The sequence below is a fragment of the Primulina tabacum genome, chromosome 4 (assembly GCF_025594145.1).
Source record: "Primulina tabacum isolate GXHZ01 chromosome 4, ASM2559414v2, whole genome shotgun sequence".
Taxonomy (NCBI): Eukaryota; Viridiplantae; Streptophyta; class Magnoliopsida; order Lamiales; family Gesneriaceae; genus Primulina; species Primulina tabacum.
This window is the reverse complement of record NC_134553.1, coordinates 44,096,845-44,121,117: the sequence shown is the minus strand read 5'-3', so window position 1 is coordinate 44,121,117 and position 24,273 is coordinate 44,096,845. Positions and strand designations below refer to the sequence as shown.

The 24,273-nt window shown below is 33.1% G+C and overlaps 2 protein-coding genes across 2 annotated transcripts; both read left to right on the top strand.

The window, feature by feature from the left end:
• The first annotated feature begins 4,611 nt into the window (after positions 1 to 4,611).
• Positions 4,612 to 15,570, top strand: LOC142542034 (uncharacterized). Its single transcript, XM_075648482.1, has 11 exons — positions 4,612 to 4,802; positions 5,024 to 5,075; positions 5,726 to 5,797; positions 10,837 to 11,113; positions 11,193 to 11,713; positions 12,527 to 12,654; positions 12,740 to 12,898; positions 12,971 to 13,091; positions 13,170 to 13,564; positions 14,720 to 14,834; positions 15,351 to 15,570. Exons 1-4 carry the CDS (start codon positions 4,612 to 4,614, stop codon positions 11,107 to 11,109), a joined length of 588 nt encoding a protein of 195 aa, XP_075504597.1. The 3' UTR covers positions 11,110 to 11,113; positions 11,193 to 11,713; positions 12,527 to 12,654; positions 12,740 to 12,898; positions 12,971 to 13,091; positions 13,170 to 13,564; positions 14,720 to 14,834; positions 15,351 to 15,570.
• Positions 15,571 to 16,739: 1,169 nt separating this feature from the next.
• LOC142543346 (ubiquitin-like-specific protease ESD4) lies at positions 16,740 to 24,250 on the top strand. Its single transcript, XM_075650559.1, has 9 exons — positions 16,740 to 17,842; positions 17,958 to 18,037; positions 18,117 to 18,210; positions 18,311 to 18,409; positions 19,281 to 19,373; positions 19,489 to 19,608; positions 21,485 to 21,588; positions 22,551 to 22,623; positions 23,747 to 24,250. The coding sequence occupies exons 1-9, from the start codon at positions 16,997 to 16,999 to the stop codon at positions 23,807 to 23,809; spliced, it is 1,572 nt and encodes a 523-aa protein (XP_075506674.1). The 5' UTR covers positions 16,740 to 16,996; the 3' UTR covers positions 23,810 to 24,250.
• Positions 24,251 to 24,273: the final 23 nt, after the last annotated feature.

Sequence of the window (24,273 nt, the reverse complement as noted above, 5' to 3'; positions counted from 1 at the left end):
TTATTGTTTTATCTAGTTTTATCTCTGTATGATTTGAGTTATATTTTATGTTTCCAAAACATATATTTTATATTTGTAAAACATTATAATGTTGTTGTTTCCGAATAAATTTGAATATATATTCTAGCATTTTTCATTAAAAACCCGCAAAAAACTCCAACCGCCAGAAACTGCTCAAAACCTTAAAACTAATTATACATGCCAAGATTTTTTTAAAAATACTAACCGACCGCAAATGACAATTAGGTTCGATTTTTTTTTTTAAAAAAAGAATAGCAAAACTGCACAATGATCATTCATAATTGTTATATAGTTCACATATTATTAATATTGTGTTTATGTATTTTTTTAGAAATCGAGCAAAATGTGAACTATTTGGTTATTTTTTTTGGAAGGCCTAAGAGGTTGTTGAAGCTAGAGAATGAAGCAAGTGTCGGTGGGTTTATAATAAGGCGTACATGATTTGGTTGCATTATGTATTTATATTTCTACCGATTTTTTTTATAATGTCTTTTGTATCACTGTGTCATTGTGCAATGTGTGAGACTCTTTTTTTTTTTTTTTTTTTGTATGTATTTTGGTACATCGATTTAGAAGACTTTGGTTTGTTTTGTGGTTCATCGATTTAGAAGACTTTGGATGGTATTATGGTTCATTGACTGATGTTTTATGAATTGTGTGTGTGAATTGGTGCTTTCTTTTGACAAGAACTCATGTCGAATTTTTTCTAGGAAGCAAGTATCAAATATAAGAAATTATGTATTAGGTCATACCGATAGCAACACTTAATGTTTTATAAGCTATTGAGAAACTGATAAAGGTATCGAGTAACGGTGTAAAATTACTTGATTGATCTTCAGCACGAAATTGATCATGGACCTATTCACTATTGAAGATAATTCTGGCCATGAGTTTGTGACAGTTAATGGACTAAATCGGAGAGAAATCGTGTGTGGGTGTGGGTGTCGGCGGGTGGGTCAGTGCTAGTTTATCATAATCAAAATATGAAGTCATGTTTTGAAGGACTACAGAAATTAAAATTTTGTTGCGGTAAAGTAAAAATTAGATGCGGAAAGTAAGATATAGTTGTTAAGTTAATTAAACTATATGTATTATTTAGAACAACAGAAAGAGCCACGTTATTGTCTAAATAAACATATAATTTATATATATATATATATATATATATATATATATATATATATATATATATATTCACTTATAAAAGTGGGGATTTAATAATTGTAGTATAATGATATAGTATTCATTGTATAATATTAAAACAACAAATCAAGATAATCACTTTTATAGTACCAAGTATTTGATAATAAATATTCAAAATTATACCTATAAATAAAAATTAATTAGCAAAATCATAATAAATAAAATACAAAAATACAAAATTGCAAACAATCGTATTTGACCAAGAATGCAATCTTTTCACCTTGACATCAATGGATTTAGCTTGCCATAAATGTTCTTGAATTTAATATAACACTCGTGAATGATAAAAAAAAAATATTATAACTTATAAATTTTATTGTCACGCTCAAAGTTTATTTGTTTGCAGTGTAATCTCCTCGTCTTTCAAGCTAATACAAGGCCTCTATTTATAGGCAAATATGGAGAGACAAGAAAAATAAAAATATTAATTTGTACATATAATTGGTGTAATTGGTCTTCGTGAATGACCCAAGCATTTATTGCATCTTGCATCCCCTCTTTAACAATACTGTCGACCGATTTGAGTCTTCCACATAAAACAAAAGTTGTAGATAATTGTGTTGACTAGTTTATGTTAAAATTTCGTGACATTTTACCAAGTAGTTTGAGAGTTATGGTAAATACGTTCAAGCATGGTAAAACAGTAATTCTATTGATATCACTTTTATTTGTTGCTCCATTAATCCTCAATTGTGTGAAGAATTTTAGTCATGGTTGTCATCAATATTGTAGACATTGAAATCAACTTTCTATAGGTTCAAAAATCATATGCTTCTTATTTTTCAAGCAAAAGTTATTCTTGTTTTACCGAACCTGTAAAAATATAAAAAATATTAATATTATACAATACATATATTTAAATACAAATTATTATAAAACTTATAAAATATAGATATTTAATACAATTTAAACTATAAAATATTTTAGAAAACATTTAATAAATATATATATTTTTATATTTATCATACCACCGGTTATATCTTTTGTTAAATCGACAAGCACTCGGTTCTACAATTGGTATCAGAGCGAGGTCATTAGTTCAAGTCTCTCAAGAAGCATATTTATAGTAATTGGATGAGTGACTTCCTGAGAAGTTCTAGTGCGTCAAGTTACTGACGTTGTGCCACTTGACCTGGTTGGTTAGATGTGTAGCAATGACATCAGATCTTAACTCATAATATTGTCTCTGATGGGGACAAGAGCCTGCTGTAGGGAAATTGTAAGACTGATCTCCGAGATATATGAAACATAACCAGTAGACAGACACGTACCTACTGAACTCATGAGCCCAACAACTCGATCCATTAGCACCAAGTAGATGCACTCTGCACTGCCACGAGTACAAGAGACAAGGTCACGAATTTGGTTCTTATTGATCGCAATGAGTGAAATTATTGGAATGTAGATTGACAAGTGCAATAATTGTCTCTGTTAGGTAGAACAATCGAAACGTGATGCTTGAGCTTCTGTACGATTTAAAAAATTTGAACTGCATCGTTACCACCAGCTATACCTTTTGTTATAGCGGCAAGCGATCAGTCCTACATACACCTTCGTATTTTAGCAACTAAGATGATCCATAATTTCTTCAAGCAAGAATCTAAAAGCAGCATCTACAAAAGCATATTAAAATAAAGTGTCCAAATATGGGAAAATGAGCAACAGAAATGCATCATCTCCTCTAAAGCCAAAACAAAAACTCGACATAGCTATTTGAAATCTTCTGATGATAGAATCAACTCTACGTGTGCCGATGCGTAGTTTCGGCTTCTTCAAGCAAAGGGCAAATGGTGTAGCCTCGATTATCTTCAAGTGTCTTGCACCGAGTTTTGGAACTAATTCTTCTCACTTTTCTGAATATGGTGGGGAACAACGTGAGAATGCTTCTTCGCCGGTGGATCGCTACCATCACCTCTAACATTATTATTTTTACCATTTCTGGAAAACAAATAATAAAATATTCATCAACAATTCCAGCAAAATTGTTCTCAAATAAAGTTAATATAAACGACGAAAATTACAAAACTGCAGCAAAAACCCTAAAATTGGAGATTTTTTTCCACGACCATGAGAACTAATTCGAAATTTCTCAAATACAAACACACGAGAGAACCAAAAACATGAGGATCGCGAAATGATATCAACTACACATGTGAAGCAGTGAATAAAGTATACTATCATGCACTAAACAGTGAAATTTAGAGCTCAAACATTGAAAAACGGGTAAAATATTCGCAAACCAAAAAATTTATACCATAAATCACAAGTAATTTACGCTACAATGAAGCAAAATCATGAAAATGAAGAAAAAATACCTCAAAAAAAATTGATCCATGTATGTGTTGGTTCTAAAATCTCGAACCATCACGCGTAATATTCTTTCAATAAAGTTCAAGGAGAACTTACATGCTTACCATTAGGTCTATCTATTGGGTCCTTGGATGTTTTCGTTGAAGTGGAGAGTTGAAATTCTCCTTCGTCAATGTCGATTGTCGCAAATGGAGGGAAAATAAAAAATGGGTGATTCAAGAATTTTAAAGGGAGTGAGATAAAAATTTGTGTGAGGCGGGGTCTTATGGGCCGTATTTTGTGAGACAGATTTTTTATTTGAGTCATGAGTATTACTTTTTATACTAAGGCATAGTTTGGTACATATGATAGGATAAACATGTGATATATAATATAATGATAAGTTAAGAATAAATAAGATGTATGATATTATATTTAATGTTTGGTATGATTTTAATAAGAGTGATTAAATTTATATATTAGATTGTAATGCCAAAATTAACCTTATCATAATAAATTTTATAATTTCAATGTTGTTGCTTGAGTTCATATTTTTAAAAATAAATAAAAATATTTATTTGATTTTAATTTCTACCTACTAGCATAAATTTATAAAAATCATTTATAAATTGAGGACAATTAAGTCATTTGTAGTGTATTTTATCATTAAATTAAAATTATCACGCCTAATAGAAGGGACATTTTATCCTTTTAAAAAATTATTTATCAAGGGCCCGTGATATTATTATGGGCTTTTTAAAAAGGTACCAAACATGAGATAAGGAGGATTATTTATTAATCATACCCTTATCCCATGTATCAAACTATGCCTAAGAGTATTACTTTTTATCATGAATATCGATAGAGTTGATCCGTTTCAAGGATAAAGATTCGTGAGACGTTCTTGTCACAAGAGACTTACTCGGAAGTAAAATGAGCTAAAATTAACGATTAACCCAAATGTAATTCTTATATACTTATATGAAAGTGGCAATAAGTTGTATTTGGCCAGTTTCCTCCCGGTTGCCGGTCCAGAGCCATAACACGTGTTGTTTTTTTCTTGCACCGATAATCGATAGTGTGTGCTGTCATTCCGAGATGCATCTCCGTACCACGCGTCGTGTGAGCTTCCTGCTTCCTCCCCGATTCCTTCCCGCTTTCATATTCTTCTCTGTTGGTTGTCTTTCTTGCTCGGTTTTCCCTAACTCTCCATCTTTTTGTGCTCCTTCCTCTTTCAAGTCTTCGCTTTTCGACCGATCCTCACGCCAACAGGCAGACAACGCCAACCGGTGAGTTATCTCTTCCCTTCTCTTTTTTGGCCTTGGTTATTTTACATTCTGTTGCGCTGCTTAAGTTGTTAGCGCTGTTTTTTTTTTGCCTTCTTTCACCATCGTGTGAGCATCCTCCTTCCTCCTCGATTTCTTACTGTTTTCCTTTTTCCTTCTGTTTGTTGCATTTGCTGTTCGGTTTTATCCAACTCTCCAGATTTTTGTGCTCTTTCCTCCTTTAGGGCTTCGTTTTCCGCCCGATCTTCACGACCAACGGGCAAAAAACGACAATCGGTGAGTTATCTATTTCCTCCTCTTTGGCCTTGATTATTTTATGTTGTCTTGCTCTGATGATGTTGTTCTCCCTTTTTTTTGCCTTCTTCCAGCTATATTGATCCCTTTGGTTCACTTCCGCTTACTTTATGCTCCTCCTCATGTTTTCCTTTCTTTCTGTAGCTATTTCAGACTACTTGGTACGTGTTAGTCGGTGACCCGTAATGCCTCATTTTGGCTTCGTTTCCACAGCTTCGCCCGCGCAAGCCCCTCCTTTACTATAGATCAGCTGTGTTGTCTTCTCGATTCTGTTCGTCTTCGTTATTTTTTCCTTTCCCTCTCTGTCTAAACTAAAATGATCGTTACTTGTTCGCTTTATCTTGGTGTATTTTACCTTGTGCCTTTTTAGTGGGTCTTTGTTTTCCCCTTGCTGTTAGTTTCTCCATGCTGCGGCCTTTGGTTTTTAATGTATCTACTAAAGAAAACAATTTGGTACATCTTCACCTGGGCACTTGAAGGTTGCTTTGAAATTCTTTTCAGATGCTTTGCTTGCTACTTCCTATTAAGGACGTTTTCCTTTTTTTGGGTTGTTCATCCCCGTATTGCCCTTTAAAGCATACCGTTCTTCTGCTCCTAAATAGATTTACGTTGTCTTCGCTGTATATATATAGGCAAACTGTTCCTACTACGAAACCTCCGCATCTTACTCTTATGGCAAGCTCGTCGTCTCGTGCTGTATACAGGTTTGCTATTTATTTGCAGTTTTATTAGTTTACCCTTTACTTCTCTTGGCTTATTGCCACACCAGTGGTTTTCCTCTCCCATCTTGATTAGTGTTGACATATTTTCCCTACTAGCTTTTGTGGTGTCAAACTATAGGTTATAGATCATTGTTGTGTGTTACTTTTTTTACAAAATTGTGCCGTATTTGCCTTTACTTAAGATTTCCATAAACCAGCGAATCGAGCAATATTAGGATCAAAAATTTTGAATTACTTGTTGTTATAAAATAACAATGATGCTGCGTCATAAAGAAGATAATTCAACAGAAAGTAATAAGCCTAAAACCTCTCGTAAAAGAAAATATTCTTGTTTAGAAGACCGTAGGCTGCAAAAAAATATACGTCGATGACAAAAAAATAAATCATGTGTTTCACAGATATTTGATGGAAAAAACCCTAGGGTAGATCCATTGACGTATATAGTGAGAACTCCAGATGCACTACCTAATATAGTAGATTGTAAGTTTTGCGGTGCAACACGCGTATATGCTGAGCCACCTACATTTTGTTGTGCGCTAGGAGATATAAATCTTTCACCTTCATAAATGCCTTCTGAATTAGTGCAGCTCTATGTTGGTAACGCCGATGATGCTAAAGAGTTCAACACATGTATTCGTAGCTACAATAACATGTTTGTTTTCACATCAATGGGAGTACATTGTGATACATTTTATGCTAAAAGAAATGCTGGTATTTATACATTCCGTGTACAAGGTCAACTTTACCATTTTATTGACCAATTAATACCATCGTCCAACGAAGCCCCCCAAAAATCTGCAACTATATTTTTTTGACACTGAACATGAACTATCTAATCGTTTATCTATCAACTCAAAATTTAAGGAATCTCTTGTACAGAAATTAATTAATATCTTATCAAAAAACCCATATGGGAATTTTTTCCGTGGTCTAAATAGTGTCGAAAACTTAGACGAATATAAAATTGCTTTGCAAGCTGATCCTGTTACTGATCAACGAGTTTTTAATAGGCCTGATGTCTCTCAGGTTGCTGGCATATGGTTAGAATGTAGCTATGAAAATCAAAAAACAAGCCAATATATACAAGTATATCCAAAAAACAGCTGCCCCAAGATAATTAAGGAATATTTCGGTTGTTATGATCCCTTACAATACCCCCTTATATTTCCAAATGGGGAATCTGGTTGGCATCGAAACATTAAAATATTAGATCAAAAACATAAAAAAATGCAGCCTAGACCAACCTGTGACGGTGAAAACATCAACTGTATACAAAACTCTGCAAGTGCAGATTTTTTTATAATCGCTGAAACTCAAGGTAATTTTTACTTAAAAGGAAAGTTTTATTATACAATAATTATGATTTTTTACCATTAGAAATCTGTTTTTTTTTATGTGGCTTCGGAAAAAATGAGCACCCAAAGGTCTACGGTCTCATGTCGTGAATACTACTGTCACAAATTACAAATAAGGAAAAACGATAGATCTTTCTTACTACATATTGGTAGGCTTTTGCAACAATATATAGTAGACATGTATATTAAAATTAAAACATCAAGATTAGAATTTTTTAGGACTCCGAGCATGCAAAACCGCTTGCGAAATGAGGCCTACAATGGGCTATTAGATAGCATTACACAGGGATGTGAGATAGGCTATGATGTTGGGAAACATGTAATATTACCTACGTCATTCATTGGAGGTCTTAGAGATATGCGTAAAAGATACATGGATGCTATTGCTTTAGTACAACGTTATGGGAAACCGGACATCTTTCTAACAATAACCTCGAATCCAAATTGGGCTGAAATAAAGTCTCTTTGCCTCCCATCCGATGAAATTCAAAATAAAACTGATTTGATCTCTAGGATTTTTCATGCAAAACTTCAAGTTTTACGAGATGAACTATTCAAGAAGGATATTTTTGGGCACATTATCGCCTATACTAGCGTGATAGAATTCCAAAAAAGATGCTTACCCATGCCCATTTCCTGCTTATTTTAAATCAAGCCTCAAAAATGTTTCATCCTGAGGCATTCGACAGAATTGTTTGCGCAGAATTACCAGATGCACATGCTGAACTATATTTGTTTTCACTCGTGGTGAAACATATGATTCATGGTCCATGTGGTTTACTCAATCCAGCATGTCCTTGCATGAAAAAGTTTTTTTGTAAATATAACTATCCTAAAGACTACTCAGAGTTCACTAAATATGGAACAACTTCATACCCAATATATCGCCGGCGCGATGACAGACATGTTATTAATGTAAGGGGTTCACAACTTGATAACCGTTGGGTTGTTCCTTACAATCCAAATTTGCTTGCTAAATTTAATTGCCATATCAATGTCGAAATATGTTCAACCATTCAAGCTGTAAAATATATCTGCAAATATATATACAAGGGCCATGACAAGATTTTATATACATTACTTGGAGATGAACAAGATCACGTTGTTGACGAGGCAAAAAATTTCAAGGCTGCAAGATGGATTTCGCCTCCTAAAGCAATCTGGCGCATTTTCGGCTTTGATCTTAATCATGTACATCCAGCTGTAATATGCTTACCAGTTCATTTAGAGAATGAACATGTTGTGACATTTGCTGTCAATCAAGCGTTGTACAACATTGTCAACAACCCAACATTTAAAAAAACTATGTTAACACAATTTTTCTATATGAACAAATACAATAACTACGCTCAAAGTCAGAATTGTTTATATGTAATTTTTTACTTGGCACAATGATTGTAAAGAATGGGAACCACGTAAGAAAAAAGAGGTCATAGGCCGAATTTTTAGCTGTCGGCCTTCGGATTGTGAAAAATTTTATTTAAAATTGTTGTTAATGCATGTCAGAAAACCATCTTCTTTTAAAGATTTAAGAACGATAAACGAGGTTACTTTCACAACATTCAGAGAGGCAGCTCTAACCTTAGGATTAATAGAAGTGATAATACTGCTGAAATGTGTATTGAGGAAGCTGTTTGTTATCTAATGCCTCATGCTTTGCGGCAATTATTTGCTACTGTCCTCGTTTTTTGTTGCCCAAAAAATCTCATTCATCTTTAGGCAAAATTTCAAGATTTCCTGTCAGAAGACTTTGCTCGGAATAAAGATTTTACCCCAAAAATGCTTAATCATAAGGTTTAGGCATAGTTGATAACTACCTTTGATCCATGGGTAAAAAATTAGAAGACTTCTTTCATACAAACCAAAACATGAGCTTAGATTTTACCGATAGGGAGGTAAAAGACTTACAAACTGAGCGTGATATTTATGTACCAGCTGAAGATCTATTAGCTGTTGAACAATTAAATGTAGAACAAAAAAATGCTTATAATCAAATCTTATATCATGTTTGTAATAACTTGTCAAATGCTTTCTTTATTGACGGCCCTGGAGATACTGGAAAAACTTTTTTATATAGAGCACTTCTTGCTACAATTCGATCAAATGGTGACATAGCAATTGCGACTGCAACTTCAGGAGTTGCAGCATCTTTGCTCCCAGGAGGTCGTACTTTACATTCGAGATTTAAAATCCCTTTAGAAGAAATTAATATCAAATCATGTAGCATTAGCAAGCAAAGCACATTAGCGACTTTATTAAAGCTAGCAAAAACTCATTATTTGGGATGAGGCGTGATGTCATTGAAAAGTTCAATGAAATGTTACAAGACATAATGGATTCAAATTTACTTTTTGGTGGTAAAATTGTTGTCTTTGGTGGAGACTTCCGCCAAACATTACCCAGTCATTTTAAAAAGTACGAATGAAAACATCATTGATTCTTCGATTGTCATGTCACCTTTGTGGCCACATTTAAACAAAAAACTCCAAAAAAATCGGTGATGGAGTTGAAATTACTAATGAAAACAATGAAATCCAAATCCCATCTCACATTAACATGCCATTTGCAGATGACAATACTTCCTTAAACACGTTAATAGAGATGGTCTTCCCAAACATAAACGATCCAGATCTAGATTTCTCTTCATTTGTAAAACGCGCCATACTGACAACAAGAAACGAATTTGTCCACGAAATAAATGACGTTCTTATTAACAAATTCCCTGGCGAAGAAACAACGTACTATAGTTGCGATGAAGACACAAATGATTGTGTTATACCTGATCAGGAAGCTTTATTCTACTGTTTAACTCCTCAAGGTCTTCCCCCGCATAAATTAACTTTGGAAATAAATTCACCAATTATTTTGTTAAGAAATATTAATCCAACTGAAGGGCTCTGTAATGGGACACCTTTACTTTGTAAAGGGTTTAATAAAAATGTTATTTACGCCGAAATTTCAGTAGGCACACATGCAGGAAAACCTGTGTTCATTCCTCGGATAAGTTTAGAATCTCCACATGACGATTTTTCATCTATTCCATTTAAAAGAAAACAATTTTCAATCCGTTTATGTTATGCAATGACAATTAACAAAGCACAAGGACAGACTTTAGATTTTGTTGGCATCTATTTAAAAGAACCAGTTTTTTCACATGGCCAACTTTATGTCGCATTATCAAGAGCTAAGAATATAGATCAAATAAAGGTGCTTATTAGACCATCGACATCATTAGCTCAAAGTACTAACTACACAAAAAATATAGTATACCGTGAGGTTTTGGACGCTGCACATCCTTATTGAGAGATAAATTCTTATTTTGCTTATCTGGTTAATGTGAAAATATTGAACCTGAAAGTATATTAAATACTGATATATGCACATTGTAAGTTTTGTTAAAATAAAATTATTAGTTCTACTAAAACAAAATAAATGCTCCTAGCTACACGCTTTATTTTCAGATTTATTTCTTTACACAAATATATAGTTTACGCAACTGGTTTGTCAAAGTCTTACTTGCTGAAAAAACTCCAATTTGCTTTTTGATGAAATGGGGAAGACAACAAAAACTTGTTTTTGTTGATAAAGAGGTAAAATACATTTTCTATTTTCAATAGTCATATAGTCTGGAATTGTTTTTTTTACTTTACCCATTTATTTGTATAGAATGGAAGCATGCAAGGCATAATTTACGACCAAGATGTTGAGCAATTGGACAAATTATTACAGTTGTACAAGACATACTATATTGGGAATGCCAAAATCAAAGAAATAACTAGCAATGCATCAATTTTTGTATCAGCAAAATACCAAATGTTGCTTAATAGAAATACTTACATTAGGCTTGCAAGCGAGGAAGAGCAACTACCTATTAACCATGCTTACCAACTGGCGCCTTTTGCACAATGCCCTGCATTAGCTGACGTTTCTACAAAATAAACAAGCTAAGCTCTTCCTCCGGTTCTTTTTCCTAGAATACAATTATTTCATATACAGATTTATTTACACATTTTATTTTTCAGATTTGTTATGCAGTGTGATACATGTTTTTCCACCACAGTTTGTTGAAAAAACAAAAAGGAATTTACAGGAATTTGTTATCTTCAACGAAGTGTAAGATCATTTCATAATTTTTTCCCAATATTGATTGCTTTTCTTCATTTTTCAACTAATTGTATGCCCCAGAACATAACAATTTTTTTTACCTTGCTAGGCGCAAATCATTAATTCTAACCTTATGGAAAGAATTTCTCCAAACCGAAGCACCTTTTTTAACGCAAAAAAATGTTCACACTTTTCCTGTTATCTTAGGAATAGGAATGCGGCTCTCTGTACATTTTACGGTATATATTCAGCTCTATTTAATGTCATTTCATAGTTAGAAAAATCAATTTCCTCTAGCTTATACATATTGTTTGATTTATTTTTGTGTTTTTTACTTGGCAAAGGCTAATGAGGTTGATAAAAAATTATTTCACTGTAGGGTTATCAATCGATACAGTACCCAATAGCATCATTCTGTTTGACCCTCCAATACAACGAAGTAACCTCCTAAAACGATGCTAATTCATACTCTTTCTATTAGTTATGTGGTCACATATTCTTAGAATAATCTTTGCTGAAGCAAAATAAATCTTCCCGCTCAAACGCCTCTGCTTCAATTTCTAAACTATACTAAATAATGCTATTTTTGGTTTACAACATATGTTTACATACAAGAATTAATTTTCGGCATTATACATTCCAAAAAAAAATTTGTAAATTACGAGTTTTTAGCTCTAGACGTATCTGCTGTAATCTTGAAATTAAATTTTATAGTTAAATGTTGGTCTTTGATTGGCACATGTTACATTTCTTGAATACACTAACGTAGCTGCAAAAAACTTGAATAAAATTTTTTTTGGCTTTCCGGTTAAATTTTATCGTGGGAAAAAATAGTTGCACCATCTCTTCTTTGTCAAGCGCATGTATGCAGTCAAAAAAAATTGTGTTTTTTATACTCTTGATCTTTTGTTTGATCACTGCGTGTCACGTGTAGCATCTCTCAAATTAGGATAACAAATATCTTGTACATCTCAAACCTATTTTCTCGCTATATTGTATGCTTCCGACCTATAAACTTCTTAAAGATATTTGTTATTTTGTATTATAAACGGGTTCCATATTAAAGCAAAGCATCAACGTACCATTGCATTGTTTTAGATGACCTTATATATATTTGCTAGAGAGCCAACTATCTGGATATCTTCAGTTGTTTTACTCATATTCTCATGTTTTTATGCAAACTCCTTTTTAATTTTTGACCTATTTCCCATCTTTCTAAAAATAAATAGCTAACATACTCCTTTTTTTTAAGGATGTAAACCAATCAGGAATATATAGAGGCTGTTGTGTCCCAAAAATTGTATGACAAAGCAGGAAATTGACCAACCGTTCAGCTCCCAGATTCAAAAAATCAGCCAGATTCTGACCCTGAACGAAGTAGTACGTTCAAATTTACTCGTATTTTGCCTTACCTAGATTTAGAATAAACAAGCATCTTAAAATGCTAACAAATTCTGATTTACAGGTAAAATCATTTTGGATAAAGGCTAAAATAAGAATAAAGAATCCCGAAGACTGTATATTTTCTAGCTTGCCCAGGATGTTCGAAGTCATGCGGAGCTGCATGCAAATATGAGTTCACATGTTTTTATTGCAACCATGATTTTCCAAGCCCAAAACCGCTGTAAGTGATAAAAATTCTTTGAAAAGCTACGCTCATTAAAAACATGACATCTTAACTATGATATACATATAGTTTACGGTTCCAAGCAGAACTTTTTGACGGGACTGGAAATTTTACTGCTTACATTGAGAACAAAGAAGCAAGCATGTTGTTATGTGCGTCAGGAGAGGACATGATTGAGGCAGAAGAACATGTATGTTTATTTTTTGATTTTTTTTTTAATCACAAATTTCATACAGCTTTTGAATATTAGTTATCTTGTTATTCACAGCAAACACCTTTTATTCCTGAAACATTCAACGAGAAATCGAAAGAGTTACAGTTCCTTTTCCAACTAAGAACATTGTGGAGCAAAACAAGAGGCAAGACTTTTCTTCGAAACACAGTGATAGCATGCCTACCCGCAACTGATTCATCGTCAACATCGCATAGCTATGAACACAAAAGATCGGCCTCAAAAGTTCCTTGATTGACACAAGGTGATGGGGCTGCAGCTGAATCCCAAGAAAGCAGCTCCGCAATGCAGGAAACACACTTTGAAACAGATCTTAGAGCACAACAACCCAATCCACCAGGCAAGAGAAAATTGGAACCTGAAGAGGTATTACATGAGAGTAAAAAATATACGAAACAAGACTGAAGGGCAAATATGTATACAAAAGCCGAGTATGTGTTTTAATACCTGTGTTTTTTTAAACTGAAGTTACTGCTTTTTGTTTGTTATCCAAACACTATTATTCTGTTTGAAAACTAACCTATTAATTGTTGGTTGAAGTTCTGGCTACTTTCCAATTATGCATATACACAACTTTTCTTAAAAGTTAGTTTTTTACCACCCTGCTTTAATTGCTAAAACAAATTGTTTATTTCCAGTAATTTTAAACATTTTTCTTTGTTCTAATATATAATCTTCTATGTGGCATTTACACACAGCATTATTAGTTTTAAAAGAAATATACTAGTGATTTAAAAATAAAAAACGTCTTCTTTGTATCTTATGTGTTCGATTTAATATACTTACTATATATTGAATTACATATTAATTTATAAGGAGAACCTTTTCTCCTAAGCATCTTCAAATCTATGTAGGCATACATTCTTAACACTACACAAATAAATACATTCTTAACACTACACAAATAAATATAATGTATAGTAAAAAAAACATACAATATCCAGTAAATATGTTCATGCAATAATAAATTATATCTAAGGCCTTTCTACTTATGTATACGATATCGTTTTTTTATTGCTAACTTACAACTAACAACTGTTATGTTATTACTCTAAACTAAGCAAAATAAGGAAATTTGGTAATATTCATTCTAACACAGCTTGCTCAGGGAAATATGCATACTTATAAATACAAAATCTGGACTGAATAACGAAAAACAAGGTATATCTTTAAATAAGACAAATAATACAAGGGAAAAAACCTAAAAGAGGCTTTAGACTATAATATAATAACCAAGTCTTATATTACAAAAAAATCATTTCTGTCCTTACAATTGTCAATATTTTAAAACATCTATGTTGCTTACAATGAGGCGGGCAAAAATAATCAAACCAAATGTCATAACCCATCTATAACTCACCTTTCTCCACATGATATATATGAATTTATCTACCAACAACTAGCTTGCAAGTACTTACCTTAACATTCCAATACTTTCATTTCTGTAGCAAAGCATACGTCCTCTAAATCAACTCCAATGGAAAACACCTCATGCTGTGATTTTATCGACTGCACTCAATGTTACTACAATTCTTTATTTCAGAAAGAAGTTGAAGAACTAATAATAAGATTTTACTCAAATCCAGTATGGGACATCATCTTATGAAGAGCGCTGAATATGGAATCAAAGCTTTCTCTTCTACTAGACTACGCAGCCGATATTGAAAAAGAGCTAGATGTCAACGTTATTCGTCAACCACAGTATGTATCTACAAAATTTGCATTAACTTTATTTTTTCCACTTAGTAATCTTTCCCTCTTATAATTCATAAATAGATTTATGTAATGTTATTTGCATAACATTTTCTCGTACTTAATTTATCTGTTCTCAATAATTTTAAGCTCTAACTTACCAAATTATTAATGACCTAACTAATAACTGATGTATTTAGAGGATTTCTATGCTTAACCAATAAATCATATATATGACATTTGCATTACAGATAGGCTGAGGAAAAACCAATATATAAGATAGCTTATTAAACCGTATTATTGCTTACATTCACCTACGCCTTATATTTGGCCTCCGTATTTTTTTAAAAAAACAACTTTGATAAAATATACATATTTTAGCTAATTGTTTTGTTTTAATAAGATAAAATGATATGGTGAGATTTTATACATTTTTTATTTATAATACGTTAGATTTATATATTTCAATACCAGTAAATATACTAAAATTTAACACATCTTATTATGGTCGTTTATTTTTTTCAGGTTCGGCTCCGCAAGTTGAAACAAGGAATGAGATAATCTTGTGATAGTGTGAACATAAATAAAAGTTTTGTGCTTCTTAGGTATGTATTGTTTGATAACATCAGACATAAAATATGTAATTTATCAATCTGTTACTACAATTAGACTTTATTAGTATTTTCATACCATAGTTTAGCCAACCTCTAGCTTCTTTCTTAGTTTTATCAAAAATTTCAATATTCACAAAACCGAGAATGCTTTAATTTTGATTTATATATACATTTAAAAAAATTTAAATTTCTATAATTTTTTTCTCACAAATCATTATCTAAACAACTTAAAAAAAATTTCACTTTTTCAAAAAATATATATATATATATGTAAAGTATACTTATTACTAACCTCTTAATTTTTTTTGTAAAATTAAAAAAATTGTAGGCACACAGATATATATAAAACATTCATTCCTCATTATATTTAATATGCTAACTTATATCTGTCATATTTAATCACCTACAACCTAAATGAACCCAAGTAGCAATAGATATGATTTTTGATATTTCTTTTTTTAAACATATTTTATACCTTATTTTCTACAAAATATCAATAGGCAAACAATGTAATTCATTAGTGTCTCTGAAAAAAACAACATTCTAATACAAATTTAGATTGCGTATATGTATAAACCATGCCGCTTAAAAAAAATTAAAAAAAAACTGTTAACAACTTCAAACGTATATGACATATATATTTTTCCCCCTTAACCAATACTTAAACAAAAAAATTCACTCATGCTTTACTCACGCTTTCACCACAAAACTTCTAGTTGTCTCTCTAATATAGATAAAATTAAAATACATTATTTTTTAGCCAAAAGATTGTATAGCTTTTGATCTCTTGCTTATAAAATAACCAAAAAACCTAAAAAATTTGATCATTATTATTCATCTTCTCCCTTTAAAAAAAACGTTTAAATATTAACACACATACTTAGCTGCTAAATCTGTGTTCATTCCTATTATTTAGTTATGTCCAAACTGATTATTCTCATTATTTTTATAAAAAGCTTAAACAAAACCTTCAAACTTGATAACAAGTATTCACAACTGTTATCAAATTAAAGAATACAATTTTATACATTTTCAAAAACACAAACACACATTTATTTATATATATATATATATATATATACACACACATATGTTCCTACATCTAATTTGTCAGTTTACACTTATATATAATTCGTATATATAACATATTGTAATGCACTAAAATAAAAACTCATACATTTAAATATATACAAATATAAACATTTATTTGTTGGCTTTAAAATACGAATAAAATTTAGCATTTAATTAATAATAATAATAAAAAAAAACATTTACGTTTATACGAACAAACTTGCCGGATTCACAATTGACAGGCAAATTCTCTTGAGCAAAATCATACGTCCAAATCGTGGGGAGCTAGTTTCAAATCTCTGTGTTGATATTGGAATACTTTCAGAACCCTAGAATTGCGTTTTTCTACAACGCTCGGAAATATTGCCGGTTTAATTTAATCGAAAGCAAGCCCTATTGTATGAGAATTTTTCACACATTGTTTTGAATGAGTCGACGTTTTTCTCTCTGAGTGTTCTTTTTTGTTGGTTTGTTTATTCTTTGATTATGGGGGCTTATACTAGCAATCGAAAGCGCGGCCAGGATTTTAACAAATCACTTTCGTCAAATTCCCCATTATACGATCAATCACGCGCTCACATTGCAAAAAAGCTCAGGCTTTCGGTTTCTACTAGTAAAAATATCCAGGAAAATGATCCGCCCGCATCACTGAATTCTGTTGTTTCGAGAATTGCTTCGTACCCTGATCCAAAATCAAGGGGCTCCAGAGAAGTTCATGCGCCAGTTAGGAGATCAAGAAGACGGACGTTTTTTGGGGCAAAGAAACTTTGGATTGGTGCTAGTTCCAAGAAAAGTACTGCTGAAAAAATTGGTAGTTTTTTTGTAGCTGAATTTAAGGCGAAATTTAGTTCGACAAGGTTCTTTAATGGACAAAATGTCGTGTTTGTGCCGAGAGAGAAGGAAAAGGAGGTGATTCGAATTAAGGATGATGAGGAGGAGGACAACCTAATAGATGTATCAGATGATTCCGGCGTTGAGGAGGTGGATGTTGTGGATGATTTGAACGGCAAGTGGAAGGAGCATAGGACTCCGGAGCAATCACCTAACTATGAGATTAAATCGGTGGAGAAAGAACCGAAGTCTTTGGATTCTTCTATAGCAAGTGATGTAAGCAAAGTGAACGCCAAGATAGATGTTGCGGAGAAAAGGGACTTAATTCTGTTGGATCAAGAACCAGATTCTTCGGAGTTTCCTGTTCATAAAAAGTTATATGATGAATCGAAGCAGAGAGATTGCAAGCTGCAAAGCTTAAGTTTTTTAATTGTGTTTTATGAAATGTGTGTTTCAAGGTTTTCTTTTTTGAGGTCTCACAAGAAAGAAAAGCAATTTAAGGTGACATTTCAGATTGATTTGCAGTGGAAATGTCTTGTTTGTGTAATTCGTTGTTTAGTCTTGTATCTCATAGTGTGATGGTATTTTCTGACAGTGGAATTGAATTCAATTGCAGGACGTGCCCAGTGAATGTTTTATTCCTCTTACCAAGGAGGAAGAGGATGACATCGATCGTGCATTGTCCAATTTCTCTAGGTACTTAATCTTCAATTGAACTAGATCTTGATGTTTCACTTTTTTTTTAATACATTTTGAGTCTGTTTAAATTTTACAGGAGAAAGGTTTTGGTGAGTCATAAAAATTCTAATATCGATATTACTGGAGAAATATTGCGGTGTTTGAGTCCAGAGGCATGGCTTAATGATGAGGTGACCTTGTTTCTTATTTTCAAGGAAAGAAATTGGAACGATTCCAGTTAGCGCAAGGAAGCTAGTTTTGGAAGTGTATGACTTGCTTCTTACTTTGCAGGTCATTAATGTCTATCTTGAATTGTTGAAGGAAAGGGAAAGCAAGGACCCACAAAAGTTCTTGAAATGCCATTTTTTTAACACTTTCTTTTATAAGAAGGTCTTCTCACTGGTTTTACTCTCTTACTTTAATGACCACATATTATAGAATTTTATGCTCAAAAAGTCGTGTGCCATTTTGGTTAAAGTGGACCACGTCGATTTCGTGCACACTGCATTTACTTCCTTCACTTTTTATAAATACACTCATGCACCCTTAAAATTAGTAAGTGCTATTTCATGGTGTTGCTTAATATGCTTGGGATCGTTATGTGACAATTCCTCTTCTCCGAATAAACTTAGCGACTTATTAACGAAGCTGACATATTCTGAAAACATATTGTTAAACAATATTGTCTTTAGTTACTGCGGATACTTATTGTGGAGGTGCCAAAATATGAATATCATGATAATACGATAAAACCAGGAAAATGGACGCCTTAGTGCATCAGAATAGAAAATATGTGAATGAAAAAGTAAAATTGGTTGATCACATAAGACTCAGAAGCCATTGAATGGGTTGAGAGGCGTGCAGTGATTAGTTATATTCCAATATATTGCATTTATTCGATCAAGATGTATGCAATTCATTTAGAAATTTGACATCTTTATTCTGCAATAGTCTGGACCTGTTAGTGAGGTTCTGGTCTTTTTATTCGTGTGGCAGTGCGGTGAATCTGTATCTTGTGCAAATGGAAAGTGATCATTCCTTATATCAATTATTCCCAATAAAAATCAGTTTGTTGAATGGCGAATTATCAACTCATAAATATATCTTACAATATTAGTTACTTTCTTTAAACCTGACTGTGACAGATCGCTTTATCGAAGAACCCTAAATTGAAAATCCACTAATTATTAGACTTTCATAGCCTCTGCAACAGTTTCATTTTTCCATCGAGAACAGTATTATTTACGCACTTTTTTTTCAGCTGATTAGTGGCAGAGGTGGCTACAATTTTCAATCAGTTCGAAGATGGACTACACACAAAAAGCTAGGATATAACCTTTTAGAATGTGATAAAGTAATTTTTTTTTGCATATGCATCATTACAAATTTTATTGTTGTCTATCAGATCAACTCCATTTTTTCTAACTTTTATTTACTCAATTATCTTATATGGTTCTCGTTTTTATTAGATTTTTGTGCCTATCCACCAAGAAATCCATTGGTGTTTAGCAGTTATTAATAAAAAGGATGAAAAGTTTCAGTATCTTGATTCGCTCAGAGGAGTTGATTCTCAAGTTCTTAATGTACTGGTATGATTGCTATTTTTTAAGGCATCTTAACGTTCTGAATGTACTGGTATGATTGCTGTCTTCTAAAGCATCTTAAGATTTGTTTTTTGTTCTCAAGCTATGTTTTAATATAGTACCATATATTTTTATTTGGATTTTCTCTATGTTGTTCTTTGAATTTGAGTAAGTTAGAGAAATGCAAGGCACGTGTGTTTGGATAAATTCCTCGAAGTAGGGGACAAAGGAGGGACAGAAGATGCAGTAGCAACAGGGAAGACACAGAGGAGGAAGGATATAAGGAATGTGAAGAAGAAGCCGGAGAAGAGATGATAGGAGCATTATAGGAAAGAGGAATTTCTGGAAGATATAAATTAGATAAGGGATCAGTGGTGGAAGGAGATAGAGCAGGAGACTTTTTACACAGGGAAATGAGTGCTCATCAAAATTGACCTGGCATGAAATATAGACATGACCATCGGAACTTGGGTATTTGTAGCCTTTGTGAGTGCTACTGTAACCAGGATAAGTGCACAGTTTGGTGCGAAAATCAAATTGTGTGAATTGTAGGGTCGGAGATAGGGAAAACAAAGGCAACCAAGCACTCTAAGAAACAAGTAATCAAGAGCTAGTGAAAAAGTCGAGTTAAGAGGAATTTCCCCTTCAGTGCTTGAAGATGGTAAATGATTTATAAGAAAGACAACTGTAGATTAGCATCTTCCTAAAACTTGAGAGGCATATGAGCATGAGCTAAGACTGAAAGACTCATATCAACTATATGTCGATACTCATGTTCGACGACACCGTTTTGTTTTGAGGTGTGTGGGCAAGAGACTCAATGTGTGATGCCATGCTCTTGGAACCCAAAAAGAAAAACTAAGCTACAATACTTCCAACCCCAATAAGTTTGAATGGCTTTGATTTTAGTCTTACATTGGAGTTCAACGTTAGCTTTAAAAGTGACAAAAGCTTGAAGCAACTAATATTTGACTTTTAAGAAGAAAATCCAAGTTTGACGAATGCATCAACAGGCTACCGTAAATATTTAGACCCATTGGTCGAGACTGTACTAGGAGGCTCCCAAACGTTCGAAAAGATTAATTGAAGAGGCGATGAGTAACAGGTGTCTAACTCGCAAGAAGAACAAAAACTAAATGTTTCATTTCTGGAATAAGGAAGTTTACAACTGATTAACACTTTCATCACAGTAGAATTCATAAAATGCCCTGATTGACAGTTCCATTGATGTAATGTGGAAGAAACCACTTGGGATGGCTGAGATGGACTCTCTTGATCGGAAGGAAATGACGCAGTGAAACAGGTGTTAGAAGAGGAAGGAGATCCCACCAGATTGCCAAGTCGAAACTTATATAAGCAATTATGTCAAAGACCTTTGAGAAGAGGGACCTGCATCTTGAGATCCTTCACATGACAAAATGAAGGATGAAATTCAAAGAAAGCACCATTGTTCCGAGCAAATTTACTAACACTGACCAAGTTTTTAGTAATGTTCGGAACACGTAGAAGGTTGTATAAATGAAAGGAACGAGATGAGGAGGAAATAAATTATGGGGAAACCTAAAGCGCTAGGGTACCCTGGAACCTCAAGGCGAAGCGCACGTTCATTGCTTAATTAAATTTTGAACTGTTGCAATCTTGGAGTTACATTTAAGTAATGAAACTTGTGCATACTATCAGACTGTGGAATGATTTGTTTCGTTTTGTTTTGATGAGGTGTATACACCCTCATTCTTCTCCCTTTTTTATATACACAGGTACTGCCTTTATTCTATGTTCGTGTATTAGCCTATTGGGTACTCAAATACCTATTATCAACTTGAACTTTTTGGAGATGTAATTTGTTTGTAGTTCTCTGTGGAATGACTTCATATAAATGCAGGCTAGGTACTATGTTGATGAGGTGAAGGAGAAGTGCGGGAAGGACTTAAATGTTAGTTCATGGGAGCGAGAATATGTCACGGATCTTCCAAAGCAGGAAAATGGGTAAGTGGAACTTTTCAGTATTCGCTTGTCTATTGAAAGTGTAAGATATCTCAATACCATAAAAATACTTTTGTAGCAAAAACGCGAATTGAACATGCTGTGTCGTTGTGCACTGATGATTCGTTTGGTGGCTGGTTGCATAACATGTCCTTATTTTTAGCATCATCTTGTGGAACTAAGTCGTTGAAAGACTCTGCATTCTGATATGTGAACCACTCAGACAGATTTGGTAGTTAAGGATTCTGGATTTGATCATACCTTCTGGCCTACTCATTGAAGGGTGGAAAATCCTTGTATCTGGCTTCAACAGAATAGAGAAAATATTTTTAATTTTTATCTTGAAAATAATATCGCGGTTCTTGAATTCAAAGCTTGTCTAGTTTAGTTCAAGTTCCTGCTTTTAGATGTTAAGAAGTTGTGGGTTGGTGAGATCTCATCATTTTTTTCTGTTTAATTTCCTTTTTTGACTGTCCTCCTTCCAACTTTTCTGTAGTCTTCCCTCTTTACAACGGCGTTAAAATATCATGCTTCCCCCTTTCTCTTCAGTCGTGTTAGGAGACAAGATAATTTTTATTAGATTAGCTGGCACCCTTTTCGTTGCATTATGATTTTAATAAACCTTTGTATTTGGACAGAAATTAATTGTACAGATTAAATGATGACAAAAACAATTATTTTACTTGGGCATGAGTCGTAATTACTAATTAGTGTTCTAGCAATCATGCTTCAATTTAGGTTTATATCCAAACTGAATAGTACTAATTCTAGGTTATATTATCTTTGGTTTATTTTCTCCATCGATCTTTATCAAGATCCATTATGTTGTGAAGATTCAAACCAGTTTGTGGTTGCATAGTATCTTTAGTATCCTACTGGAAAGACAAAAGATGATTTCCCTTTAGCATTAGTAAAATCATGTGAAAGTAAGCTGACTTTCTTTGTGTTGCTGCTGTTTGGAGTAGGTTTGACTGTGGAGTTTTCATGATCAAATATGCTGATTTCTTTAGCAGGGATATAGGACTTTGTTTCAACCAGGTAATCCTTGCGCTGGGTGCTTGTTTATATGTTTGCTCATCTCCCCCTCTATCCTTGCTGCACACTAAAACTCGTCCGTTTTGGATCCGTAGTTGTAAAAGGCGAGCCACCAGGCGAGACCGTTGCGCCTGAGTGCCGGGAACCTTTTCTTAGGCGCACTAAGAGTCATATATTTTCCCTCTTTTAAAAAAATATATTTGAGGCTTTATTTCCTAAAATATTCGAAAAATGCTTGTATAGATACATAGCAGCTATAAACTAGGATCTAAATTGTCAATCGGCCTTAAACTAATTCTAAATTGATTGACCGGACAAATTAGTGGAGAAACACTTTCTACGGTAAGAAAGAAAATAAAAGTAAAGAAAAAAAATCTTCTATAATAGCAGATTACTTTACTACACAACATACTTGAACAAAATCTCGAAAATCTAACTCAAGAAAATAGAACCAACGCATAAATCTGTCAATAATTCAATATTTCCTTACTAGATACTAAATGTACATATTTTGCCACAAAATAGCAGTATGATAATATATTTTTCTAAAACATTAATAATAACATTTTTTACAGAAAAATATATTTTTGTGATATATATTTTTTCTCAGCTTAATTATTTCAATAATAGTGTTTTGTGTCTCGTCTTGCGTTCAAACTCCAGGACTTTTTTGTGCCTTAGTGCGCCTTTAAGGATCTAAACTGTGTTTAGAATGAAAAAAAAATGTGTCTTGACTTGCCAAAGCAAGCTTTTAATTTCACATTGATTTCAAATGAGTTGCAAATATGATGTAATTATCTTATACGTGAATACATATTTTGCTGTTGCTTTGGCAGTAATTCAACAGTTACTCCATTAGTGTGAGCAACTTTTTGCTCTCAACTGTTGCTCCATTAGTGTGAGCAATTTACTGGCACCCATTGATTGTTGGTTCAGTAATATGTTTATACACAGCATACGAAGATTATAAATACTCCGTGAGCCCTGCTTAATGTGTGAAGACTTTCTTATGCAACGCATGAGATTTACCTGCAAATGAGTATTAGATAATATTGATTGATATTTGGAACGGAACTTGGTTTGCTTGTCATGAGCAATTTCTGACTGAATTTTCTGTGTTCTGCAGCAACACATGCCATATTTTAGGCGAAGGATAGCAAAGGAAATTTTGAAGCTGAGAGCTGAATGATGAGTAAAAAACTGTACTGATTGTTTAGGTCAGAGTAATTGATAACGTATCTGCGCCTGTGGATGATTTTGTATTTTTACCAAATATAGAAAATCAGGCCTATAGAAGCACATTGACATACATATCATGCAACAGCCAATCCATAAATATCTGATAATTACAAGATTAAGTCTGTTGAAACTTCGGTGAAATCGAAAAAATCAGGAGATTTGGACTGCATTTTATTTCAAATACATCTCTGTGATAAATTTCCTGAGTGCCTTTGGCTTTTGTGTTGGTGGAAAAGTTACACGTGAAGAATGATTTTGGATTTTCGTTTGTTATTTTGTAATTCATTAGTAATGTAATCATATGCACTTTGTGATCTTTGTATTACTTTGTTCGGTGAGGAGTTGTTTCTCGGTTATAATTCGTAAAAACATTTTATTTAGAGCAATCATTCCCTTGTCCAAATGCCTCTGATC